Source organism: Scleropages formosus, chromosome 8, assembly GCF_900964775.1.
Source record: "Scleropages formosus chromosome 8, fSclFor1.1, whole genome shotgun sequence".
In the NCBI taxonomy this organism is placed as follows: Eukaryota; Metazoa; Chordata; class Actinopteri; order Osteoglossiformes; family Osteoglossidae; genus Scleropages; species Scleropages formosus.
The window spans coordinates 30,076,486-30,088,447 of record NC_041813.1 but is presented as its reverse complement, the minus strand read 5'-3'; the positions used below and the strand labels follow the sequence as shown (position 1 = coordinate 30,088,447).

At 47.4% G+C, this 11,962-nt stretch overlaps 2 protein-coding genes across 2 annotated transcripts; both read right to left on the bottom strand.

Moving 5' to 3' along the window:
* Nucleotides 1–418: 418 nt before the first annotated feature.
* Nucleotides 419–5,735, bottom strand: LOC108941825 (7-methylguanosine phosphate-specific 5'-nucleotidase-like). Its single transcript, XM_018764690.2, has 9 exons — nt 5,575–5,735; nt 4,867–4,965; nt 4,386–4,455; nt 4,100–4,146; nt 3,798–3,883; nt 3,422–3,511; nt 3,069–3,231; nt 2,562–2,762; nt 419–2,211 (listed from the first exon to the last, which is right to left on the bottom strand). The coding sequence occupies exons 1-9, from the start codon at nt 5,575–5,577 to the stop codon at nt 2,101–2,103; spliced, it is 870 nt and encodes a 289-aa protein (XP_018620206.1). The 5' UTR covers nt 5,578–5,735; the 3' UTR covers nt 419–2,100.
* A 332-nt stretch (nt 5,736–6,067) lies between these two features.
* klhl11 (kelch-like family member 11) lies at nt 6,068–11,376 on the bottom strand. The gene is made up of 2 exons (XM_018764353.2): nt 10,655–11,376; nt 6,068–9,436 (listed from the first exon to the last, which is right to left on the bottom strand). Exons 1-2 carry the CDS (start codon nt 11,143–11,145, stop codon nt 7,852–7,854), a joined length of 2,076 nt encoding a protein of 691 aa, XP_018619869.2. The 5' UTR covers nt 11,146–11,376; the 3' UTR covers nt 6,068–7,851.
* Nucleotides 11,377–11,962: the final 586 nt, after the last annotated feature.

The following is an 11,962-nucleotide window of genomic DNA, read 5'->3' as shown; positions in this document are numbered from 1 at the left end:
ATTTATTTCCAATAATTTTTGTAAAAGACTAAACAGACATCAGACCCATGAATGTATGAAAAACAAAAGTTAAAAACCTGGAAGATACTGTCCTTACTGTTTAAAAACAAAACATTTTAAAATGTCTAACCAAAAATCAAGACTCCAGGAAGTGTTTTAAATAATATACTTTCCATCAAGCATCTTGCACAAGCTGAGATTTAACATTTAGCATAGAGCTAACAGGGTGCTGCCTCATACCAAGGAACAGCAGGGCGTTCAGGTCATGCAGCCAAAATGAGGTTAGTGAAGAATCTATGAGCACATGACCACTATGTGATCTTCACATCTACTCACAGCAGCACCATACAACCTGCACGTCCGTGCAACCAAAAGAAGACCCAATTCCCACCATCCCGGGACAAAACTTTGACACATGTTGAACTTGAAAATTTTAATTTAATTTACGACGTGGAGCTCGCCACTCTGACAACAGCAAAACCCAAGTGACTTCACATGAGTGAACAATATTAATACTCACCCTGTGATAATTCTTTGTGAGAATTACCTCCATCATATAAAGAGAACTTTAGCTTCCAACCTCACCAGAAAATTCTAAACTCTAGAAGCCAACCAGTTTATGGAAAATTCTTTAGAGTATAGCTTTGCAACCGTTTAAAATCCAATTTGTTAGACAATGTTCTGATAAACATTACCTGTACAACCGTTTACAAAGTTTATGAGGTCAATGTGTGCTGTAATCTAAAGTAACATGAGTAAAAGAAGGTTATGTCTTGTGAAGTACTACTCCTCCAGATGGCTGCTCAGTCAGGTCCTTTGAGAGGCATGGGGTCTGTTGGGGGGGGTTACCTTTCTTTCTTCAAAACAAAATTTCTTCACTGGTTATTATTTGGACAGAAACATAACACCACTTGGCTTTTTAAACAGCAAAAACAAATGGTGTTAAGTTTGCGCAACCGAATGGACAGAAAAAGGGCAAAATGTAAAAATGTTAACTAGTCTTCAGCTTAAACTGGGAGTCACAAAAAATCAGAGGACATGACCGTGTATTCCTGGTGGCTAAAGAAAAAAAAAAGCCCATTTGCCCAGCATTAACCAGAGACTATTACCTGCTTTCCTTTTCCCTTTGTCTTACTAGTGAAATGTTACCAGCAATAAAATAACTGAAATAACATGAATGTGCATTTACAGCAGGGCTACATGATGATTATTTTCTCTTTCATGTCCAAACACTCAACCGATCAATTCAAGTCAAATTCTGGACAATCTCTCTCTCACACACACACACACACACACACACACACACACACACTCCTGGCTTTGTTATTTGTGGATGGCTTTTCGATGGCTTTCGTGGATGGCGATCGGTTGAGTACTGGTACATAAAAAAAAAAAACCTGCAGGCTGCATAACCGAACTATAAACCATAACCTCATTGTACATCCCTCTAAGTGCAAAACTGAGCTACAAAACTGAACACGGCCCCCTGAATCTAAGGAAGTGGAATTAAGCGTCCAACCCTTACTGAATCGACGTGGAGGGAGACCGCCTGAATAGTGCTACATGTGCACGCAACAGGGTACTGATGTACAGGACCACAAAAAACATTGAGAGAGCAGGACAAAGGCCTTCTTCAGTAAACCATATTGTGTTTTCAACTCTGACCGAGGTCAACATCATAAATTTAAGAGCTGCAACAATGACCTTACCCCATTTCCCTTTTCTATGCTGAACAAACTGGTGGTCCCCACTGAATCAAGGGATGGACGGTAAGGTGGAGGTCTTCGAGTGGCATGTATGACAAGGGCGGCCAGCTTCTGCGAGTCCAATGGTGAAAGATACTGCCACACAACAAACTGTGGCATCCTGCAATGATGTGTGGCAGGAGGGTGGGTACAGGAGTGGACAGCATATCCTAAGCATTTCATACCTGGCAAGACCCACCTTTAACACACAGGTTGTAAAATTTCAGCTCACCGTGTCGGCTGCTGCTACAAAAAGAACTGGAGAGGTCCTATGGTATTCTATTTTGGATGGATACTTGGACCCAACACAAGTCCACTCCCCCCTCCTCCCTCCCACCAAATGTTCCTATGACCTTCACTGCTGGCCTGTGATATAGAGCAGGATGGCATTGGGTATGTCCAGGGTCTCGTCCTTCTCCAAGACGATGTCATACGCACTCAGATAGGGCTCCTTGCACTCCTCCACCTGTTTAAGACACCCATGGTTAAACATCTTTGAGGGATGTCACTGACGCTCCGCAGATTTGTTTGGCTGGATCAACTAATTTCTGAGCTGAGTTCAACTCATTAAAACGGTCCACTTCACAGAAAGAAAACAGTCAAATGTCTTGTGACCTAAATGCAGGCGAACAGCATGCATTTAGGTCACAAGATATATTTGACTGGTCACAGATGCATGATTATTTGAATACACATGAATTTACACACAAGACAACATATAATCAATGAAAAAAGACGATTGTGCAATTAAACAGAGAATCCCATGCAGCCATCTCATTGATGGCAAGATTTGGCATCCTCTGCTGTCTGCGTTACCTTATCATTAAGGAAGCCGATCTTCAGGATGTTCTCCATGCTGTGCACGCCGTCAGCCATTGTGAGATCGCCCAGCGAGTCTCCCAGCAGGAGCACGTTGGGCCGTGTCCGTAGTTCCTGAAAGAGCTCCGTGTTGAGCAGCGCTCCCTCGCGCTTGTTGTAAGTATGGATAAGCTCTCCTTTAAAGGCCTGCAGGGTGCCCTGGATACAGTGGAAGGTAGATGGACAAAACAGGAGGGCATTATTAAGCCCTGCAAAACAGCATATTTGCTTAACACACATTTGAAACCTTACATTTCCATAGAAGTAGAGCAGGACTATTTAGTAAAGTGCATGTGACCTCGTTCATGTAAGTAATGAGACACAGCAACGTACTGTGATAAAGTGCTACATGATCAAAATCCTTATTTTCAACTACCAGTATGAAAAACATGGAATTCTTTAGTGACTGCAGCGAATTATTTCTACACAGACAACAAAACAGATGGTAGACATGGTGAGACTCACGGTCTCATCAAAGTCCATGTAGTTGGAGATGACTTTGACGTTGGGGTGGAAGACGCCGGCCTGCTGGATCACCTCCTCCAGCACGTCCCCAATACCAGCCGAGAAGATGAGCAGCGGGACGCCCTTCTCCTGCAGGTGGTCGAAAAACAGCTTGTATCCGTCCCTGAGGGGCAGAAAGGCCATTGTTATTGTCATTGGTCTTCTCATCACCATCCTCCCACTTGAGCAGCATTATATGGCAGAATGAAAACTATTCCATGCATTTTTCATGGAAAAATTTAGGGTAAAATAATGGCGTCCCAATAAAAACCTCAAGAAACTTCATGTGGTGTAGGGAAGAGCAGTCGCCTCACCTGAGCATGGCATCAGACTCCCGAACCACTACGGCCAGACGGTCCTTCTGAATCTTCTGCTCAATCAGCAGGTCGTGTGCCTTCGTCCACCTATGCCAGACAACACACAGCTACAGGATGTGCAGACACTTTTAACCCAAAGGCTGCCAGGTTAAGTCAACTGCTGAAGTATCCTTAAAGAAGATAATTAACTGGAACTGGAGTTGAAATTCTCTCATTTTATCAAAGAATAATATTACAGTTACTTTGAAATGAGCGTGAGCTAAGCAACGAAAGGGTTAGCTAAACAGTAATAACAGTAAATTATTTCACAACTGTGTCTGTCCGTTGCACAAAGCCATAGCAGGAGGGGGTTGTCCACGGGCTTTGAACTCACCACTCCACCATGAGGGGCAGCTTCTCCTCCATGGGGCGGGATACATCGATCTCGATGGGGTAATATCTGTCCAGCAGTTCTGCCAACTGCACAGCAAAGACAGGAGAGTCCTGACCCAACTCTTACTGAGAACAAATTAACATTTGTTTTCACCATATTCCTTCGATGAGGCCACCAAAAATTTTAAGCTATTTACTTCCTCCTGTACAGACTTACTGAAGATCGTTGCAGTTAAATAATTCCTGTCCTTCCGTTGTTCAGTTTTTTTCCTCTTGTTACCAGAATAATTTAAGTCAACTTACTTTTATCTTGCACTCCTCATTGATGAGCTTACTGTTGTCCAGGATATCTGCAGCGAGACACATCTCACAGAGTCACACCGAGACAATACACCTCACACAAATGTACAGTCTTGATGAGGAAGCTGTACTCAAACAACAGGCTGGGGCTTATGTGTCATTTGCTCATGTGTCGGACAGTACCCTGACAGCTAAAGGACACATTATGTAGTCTAACGGCCACTGGCAGGAATCAATATCAATACTTTATTATTATTTCAGTATGAGTAGTAAGGGACCTCATACTCACTGTGGCAGGTGGGGCATCTTTTACCATTGTACGCAAACCTGGTGAGGGTCATGTCAAAGTCTGAGATCACCTACAGACAGAAAGCACACGTGCAGGACCAGGACTTAGCCACCTTTTGCTTTCTCTGCCACTGGAAACAATGAAGTGATCATCTTGAGGATAAGTCACACCTTTTGTGCAGAATACATTAATATTTAGCTATTAATCGTGATAAACCATGATTAATATTTAGCTATTAATCTTCATCATTAAATTAATTTGCACTTTTCTCCAAAGCAACTTACAGTGTGAAGCTACCTGCAGTTACCTACCCGTTCACAGGGGTAAATTTTACTGGGCAATTTTTACTGGAGTCATTCAGGGTAAGTGACTTGCACAGGGGTACTACAGCAGGGGGATTTGAACCTGGATCTTTTAGAGCCAAGCGGGGGCTCGAACCACTGCGCTGCCTGCTGCACATTAGAAATCAGTTACCCCGTACCTGTATAGTGCTGGGACCAGCCCGGCGCATGGACTCGATGATCTCCTGCACTCTGGTGCGGTTCCTCATCCACACGGAGGGGTTGTTCAGCTCAGGGACCTGTGGTGGGGGTGTGAGGAGGACATCTTTCAGTTCAGTTCCAGTTTTCCGGAAGGACGGCGTGAGGTCTAGCGGACCGACGCTGTCTCACACTAATGGATGCACAGTGAGGCTGATCAGCACGTCTCAACAGCCCTGTGGCTCGAATGTAGATGTAGCAATGAAACATGTAATATATGTCTCTCTCTCTCTCTCTCTCTCTCTCTCTCTCTCTCTCTCTCACACACACACACACACAGCGTTAGAGACTGACGACGTCACAAGGGGCCATCAGAACCTATCAGGCAGGCTATTATAATTCAGCTCATGGCTTGGCTTCAACTTACTCTGCCTTAAAACTCAAGTTAACAGCAAAATGACTTGAGTCGATCGATGCATCTGCGAAATCAACCCGTACCGTTTGTTCAGCTGTCAAAACAGCGCACTTATCGTTCTACTTAACAATTATGAAAATTAGGAAGAAGACAAGAAAAGGGGCTAAACTGAAGTGCATTTTTGGCCCACACAAAACAAAATTCATTGGCACAGGGAGTGAGTTGTGGTGATTTAGCCTCAGGGTTCATTCATTGATTTAGCCGATGAGGACCGTCAACGAAGGGAAATACTGACCATTCTCACACGTAGTCCAACTACCTTGTAAATATAAAAATCTGAAACGAAAACTATCACTATTTTCGGATGTCAAAAAAGAAGTTCCTATAAACAGAAGATATATGAAATTTGAAGTGAGGACGAGTGCTCCCGGAAGTACAAAACTGCTGCCCGGAACTTCGTCCCGGAAATAGACTGCTGCTGTCCGTCACTCACTAGTTCCCTAGTGCAACACCTGCAACTGAAAATGGTTCTGGCATGTTTCCGCTTAACTGGAAATTGAGATTTCGGAAACATAGGAGACACCATAGACAGGACACTGGTCCGTCACAGAGAATCACGAGAAACAAAGAGCCGAGAGCTGTGTAGCAATGTTTACATTTCAGACTGAAAAGATGACCACTATAAAACTTTTTTTTTAAAAAATTTATTGTAAATTATAGTAATTACAGCATTTACTACACTACACCTTGCTGTAAAGTAACATGCAAAGCAAAATATATTCCATTTACCTTTTGAAATCACTGTGCATAAGCAAATGTAAGGGAAACGAGCTGCAGCGGACCTAGTCACCACAGTGCTCAACAACTCAGAGAGGATCCATATCTAACTGCTGTTTGCTTTGTATGGACGTGGTATCTGCCAGGTACAGGTAAACTACTGAAGCCATGATCACATGTTCAAACACTGCCTGGTACGCACACCAACACCAGCTTACCACCAGAAATAACTGCAGGGAATTCAGTGGGCAGATGCAAATGTACCCACAAGACTCACGTGTTCGGTCAACGGTGTCGCAAGTGTAATGGTTTGAAAGTATTACAATACACACAAATGAGCCCATTCATTTTACCTATTTCTGGTGACATGTGTGGGAGGAACTATTGCAATTTTACTACACATCATCCATGTAAAAGACCTAGACTCAGGAAACTCATCTTCCGGCCCATGGTTAGGGGAACGGTTTAACGCCTAGGATTTTTCCATTAGTCCTTTAGTGGTGTCAAACTGCAGATGCTTGTGTGTGCACTCAACAAGGGAGAGCGCACACTTATTTTGAGGGTATTGCTGCAATTCTATCCTGTGCACAAAGTGAGGTAGAGTGGAGGTCAATCGCCATGAGAGCTAGTCCACAAATTTACTAAGAGGAGCATATCTTACATTGGCAAAGTGTCCCAGGAGCTTGTGGGGTACAGGAATGTACTGCAAGGATTTGGTCATTTTACACAAGACCCTCCAAGAGGCCACAACCTGCAGCTTTACCTGACCTAGCCTTCTTGCCCCCGTTGGGCCAGCAAACTCCCGCCTTAAAATGGATAAACGGCAGTGTAAATCACAGAACACAAGCGCATTTGGCACAAAATCACAATGTACTAATGTCCTGCGTTTACAAAAAGGCTACTGCGGAATGTTCACGTAGGTTACTTTCTATTAGGACTCTTACTGAAACATGTTTTTGATGGAGGATGACAAATTTTCTGAACACATTTCATGACTCCTCCTGTTCCAGAAACGCTCGCCTGTGTGGCAGCTGATTGTTCATGACTGAGGGTGACTGAAAAGAAGAAAACATCACCCATCCACGTGCTTTCATTTGCCTTTCTCTACAGTGCAAATTAGAACACTATCCCTTGCCATCATCAATGTCAAACATTACATCAGTCCCATAAGACACATTTTAAGTGCAAACAAGAGAGGAACAAAATATTATGTATTCTGTCCTTTCACAAATTCAACAAAGAGCTGCCTTCCGTTAAGACACAGCACAGGAAACAGATTCCTCTTTTAAAATCAGGCCATGCTCCATTGTTCATAAACACCCCCAACAAACTCAAAGAGCTTTTCACTCCCATCTGTAGTAAATACTGATAAGCTCTGTCAAGGCAACAGCTAATATTAGCACACTGTCAAAAAAATTAATTTTAAAAGGAATGTCAGTTCACAGATTTCACAGCCTAGAAATAGAAGTTGGCCTTTTCACCGGCCTCCTGTGACACTTAAAGCTTATTTCGATATGCATTCTAACAATGACCTTTTTTTAAACATGAAATGGATACAACAACAGTGTGAAATACATAAATATACACATACAAACAAAATAAACTGCTTTGTGCATAAAATACAGTACAATTGTTCATTTGTGTGAATAATCATTTCAGTCTATATGAACAAAGGCTTTACCTATGCATGTATCAAAACAACATGAAATATGCATCGGCAATTTAGGCAACATAAAAATGACGCCTTTCTCATGCAGCGCAGCACAGCACCCCCTAGAGACTGGGAGGATGAAGCTCAACACTCGATCTGCGACTGCAGCTGTCGGCGGAGCGTGAGGGTACGCCGGTGCAATTGCTGCATCTGCTGCATACGGTCCCGTTGGCGAGCCAAGTTCTGCGGCATGGGGTAGCGCTGGCAACCGTAAAGGAAGCGGTAGGGGATGCGGATGTGACAGGCGGTGGCGCGGCAGCGCGGCTGGGGCATGGGCGGCAGCAGGGTCCAGCGCTTGCGCTCGGCACAGTAGCGGTAGGCCTCCTTGCGGTACTGCTTGTCCACATCGTCGCTGTTTTTCCAGCCGCCGATGATGAAGACATCCTCGCCGAAGTGGCAGATGGCAGCACCTTCGATGCTGAGGACTTCTGGCGGCAGGCTCTCGAGGATCTCGTCCGAAGCACGGCCGTTAATCTTCTGCCGGGCGGCCTCGTCGCGCACCGCGTAGCTCTTGGGGCAGCAGGAAGCGGTGTGATAGAAGTTGGTGGAGGCCACTGCCTTCTGGAAGATGCAGTAGTTGTCCATGAGAGGCAAGGAGTCCATGTCTGTCCACTGCCGGCTCTCTGTGTCGTAGCACGTCGTGATGGTCTTCAGCCCGTCATCACTATCCGTGTCCACCGGAGTACGGGCTGTCACGTATACATAGCGGTCCTCCACGCTGAGCACCTTCACATCCCGCAGGATTCTGGGAGCTGATTCCAGGTTGTGCCACGTGTCCTGCTCCGGCTCGTATACACTCACGTCCTTAAAACCGGGGCTGAAGTTCCCGTGGCCACCGATGCTGTACAGGATCTCTTTGATGCAGGTGAGGCCGAACGAGTGCTTGCGTGTTGTCAAGTTGCACACCTGCTCCCAGGTGTTGCGGTTTGGGTTGTAGCGCTCCATCGTCTTGGCGAAGCCGGGCTCCATGGACCCGGCCACGTAGACGTGAGACTCCGTGGTGGCAATAGCGTGTCCATCTAGGTGGTTATGGATGTGGGGGAGGTTGACCCAGCGGTCCTCTTGTATGAAGTATCCCACACACTCACTCAGGTAATCACCCCCTTCCGACACCCCGCCCACCACCATGATCACATCCATGTTTTGGCCAAAACGTGGCTGAAAGGAGGCCACGTAAGAAGTCCAGAACTCCATATCTGCTGACTTGTGGCTCTCAAAGCGGAGGGCATGCCCCTCCACTGCCTCAGCAACAAGCCTCCGGCAGCTTTCCCTCTCGGCCACCAGTCGTTCGGACTTGACCACCCGCGTGAGGTATGTGGGCTTGATCTGCGGAAGCCTGAGAAGACGGAAAAGCTCTTCAAAGTGCTTCTCTCGCTCTTCCGGGGTCCGCTGCACCCACTTGACGATGGCCTCGAAGAGCACCTCCTCCGAGTCCACGGTGATCTCCGCATCGGAGAGCCAGTCCCGCACCAGGTGGAAGGGCAGCGTGTAGAACTCCTCGTCCTGGATGACCTTGTGGAAGTTGCGACGGATCATGTCGGCGGCGCGCAACGCCAGCTGGTCCAGCGTGTACATGTGGGCCAGGCTGTGAACGGCCACGCAGTTGGTCAAGTTGAGCTTCTTCTTCAGGAACTCGCCACAGAAATCCTTCAGCTGTCCCAGCAGGAACCTGTGCCAAAGCAGAGTCATCGCAGCACTGCCCATCGCTCACATACAGAGTACCGCGCAATCACATTTTATACATGTTTAACTTACGGGGTCTCAGCTTTATGTGCGCGCGCACGCACACGCACAAGGGAGTCTGAAACCGCTCGTCCCAAGTGGGGTCACGGCTAGCCGGAGACCAACCCGGCAACACGGGGCGCACGGCTGGAGGGGCCACACCCACGACGGGACGCCAGTCCGCCGCTAGAGAGCGGGACCCGGCCAAACCCGCTGCACCACCGCACCCCCAGCTTTATGCAGGTGAACCCCCAGTTACCTACATTTGGCAGGAACAACCAGTAAAATAGATCCTGTTCAACTACGTAAGCCCTGTCCTGATGACCGATGAAAAAAATATCCCCAGATCCCCTCTCTGCTTCCCTCTTCTTTACATGCTTCCGTAAACTCCGCCGAGGGATTCCTTCAGGGTCCCCTGCCGGTCCCAAGCCCGGATAAAGGAGGAGGGTTGGGCATGGGGCTAGCGACCCCATCCCTTAAAAAATCCACACCGCCACAGAAACGCCAACAAGTACTCAAGACATCTCAGCCTTGGGAGACAAGACTCAAGACATCCAGCTGGAAGTCTTATGACGCGGAGTGGTGAAAGCCAGAAGCATCTGGAAGCTGCTCAGCCGATCACCATCCTTTCAACCGAGGCCACCCTTCAGAGATGCCTGGAGAGCCCTCGTTGACGGCCTATGCCCCAAGAGGGGTAGCGGGCGTAAGTAGGTAAGTACGTACACACTGCCGTGGACTTTTTCTGGAAAGCTCTACGGACCCGTAGTGGCGTTTTTACTGTTGTCAGCTTTACTGACAAACAATGTCTTTTCCACAAAAACACGTCCTTTGAAACACACTACTCTATTATAATTTTGTACCCTACTGTGTCACAGGATCACACTTTACGTGGTGAACTCGTCGCTTCACGCGCCGCCCGCCTCCTTGTTCCCGCGTAAACTGACACGACGCTGCCAACAAAGACGTTTCTTACAACAAACCAAGTCGGCGCCAGTGTTCCCTGGGATTTACAAGGGCTGCAGTTCGGTGACCTTTTTATTTTCACCCTCGACCAGTTTAAGTAGTAGTAGCTGTGCAAATCACGGTGATTCTGAGAGGAGACAGACGACACGGCACCCCACGGGTGACAGAGCAGAGAGAGCGCGCGCGCGTTTCCCGCTCGCACCTGTCCGCGAGCTCCAGCACCTCGTGCACGTTGCACGCGCTGACGCGAATCTCCCCCGTGTACATGTACTGGATGACGCTCTCCACCGTGTCCGGGTCGGGCCCCGTCTCCGAGCTCCACTCCTTCATCTCCACCCGGCCCGACAGGGACTCCGCGTATTGTCCGCCGAGCAGCGGCGTGAAATAGTCGGTGGCGGCCGCCAGGACGGAGCGGTGCGCCGAGAACTCGCGGCTCCGGGAGCCCCCGGGGGAGGCCGCCGCCCCGCCGCCGGAGGAGCCGCTGAAGGCCAGCGTCACGTCACAGAACAAGCCCCGCTTCCTCTGCTCGTTCTGCCGCCGGGACAGCTCCGAGCAGTGGGAGACGGAGGAGAAGCCCTCGGCCTCCTCCGAGTCCCCGTCCGCCGGGAGAGAGCTCGTCGCGCCGTTGCCGTTTCCTCCGCCACCGCCGCTGTTGCGGTTCGCGTCGTCTGGGTTCGGGGCAGCAGCCGCCATGTCGGCAGGGGGACTGAGTTACAGAAGCTGCAGCTGCTGCAGTGGGAAGCGGCGCTAGTAGCGCGAATACGCCCACGTTCACATTGAAAATACAAAACACATCCGCGGACATGCGCAGTTAGACGACGGACGACACCACGTGATCTTTTACTGTTCCTGTGACTTGTGGGTGATCAGATTTGCGGAGTAACTGTGCGTCTGTGGAAGTTATGAAGTTTCAAAGCTTGGAAATCAGATGGCACTATTATTTACAAATGAAAATCCAGAGGGAATTGTTGTGTTTACTCAATAAACACACTGAGAATGATATTGTTAACTGGCACGTAGCCTCGTTTAATGTTCACGCTGGGTTTTCACAACCATGTGCTTTTTTACGTATCTCTGCTAAATCCGCTTCCTTGCTACCTAGGTATCCTTCCTGTACCTACTGAACACATCTGCCCTCTATAGGTAATAACAGAAACGACAACTGATCACCACAGGAATTATGCTAAATTTATTATCTGTGATTTCTTTCCCCGATTTAAAAATGTTTTGGGTACGGGGATATACTCTGTATATTTCACAGCTCTTGTTGAGTCTTGAGAAAAAGCTCAGATCTGTCCGAGCAGCTGTCTAACTGTAACGGGCTGCACAGGATTCATATAAAAACTGACTGTATTCACAAGGCCCTTAAAATGGAATATGCACGTATTCTTTGCCGTCATCTACTCTTTCAGTTTGGCCGTACAGCTTTTCTTTTGTATATAGAACACAACAAAGCAATGAGGACACTACACTTCAGCAGTTTTCATATTTTATTAACAATAATACACGA

What these genes read in the sequence shown, in the direction of transcription:
- klhl11 (XM_018764353.2), bottom strand. Translation starts at nt 11,145, where the DNA reads ATGGCGGCTGCTGCCCCGAACCCAGACGACGCGAACCGCAACAGCGGC. An exon ending in GTGCTGGAGCTCGCGGACAG is followed by an intron (nt 9,437 to 10,654) that starts GTGCGAGCGGGA and finishes GCTTTGGCACAG; the next exon opens with GTTCCTGCTGGGACAGCTGA.
- LOC108941825 (XM_018764690.2), bottom strand. An exon ending in AAGATGCCCCACCTGCCACA is followed by an intron (nt 4,147 to 4,385) that starts GTGAGTATGAGG and finishes GTCTCGCTGCAG; the next exon opens with ATATCCTGGACAACAGTAAG. An exon ending in ACATGGACTTTGATGAGACC is followed by an intron (nt 2,763 to 3,068) that starts GTGAGTCTCACC and finishes CACTGTATCCAG; the next exon opens with GGCACCCTGCAGGCCTTTAA.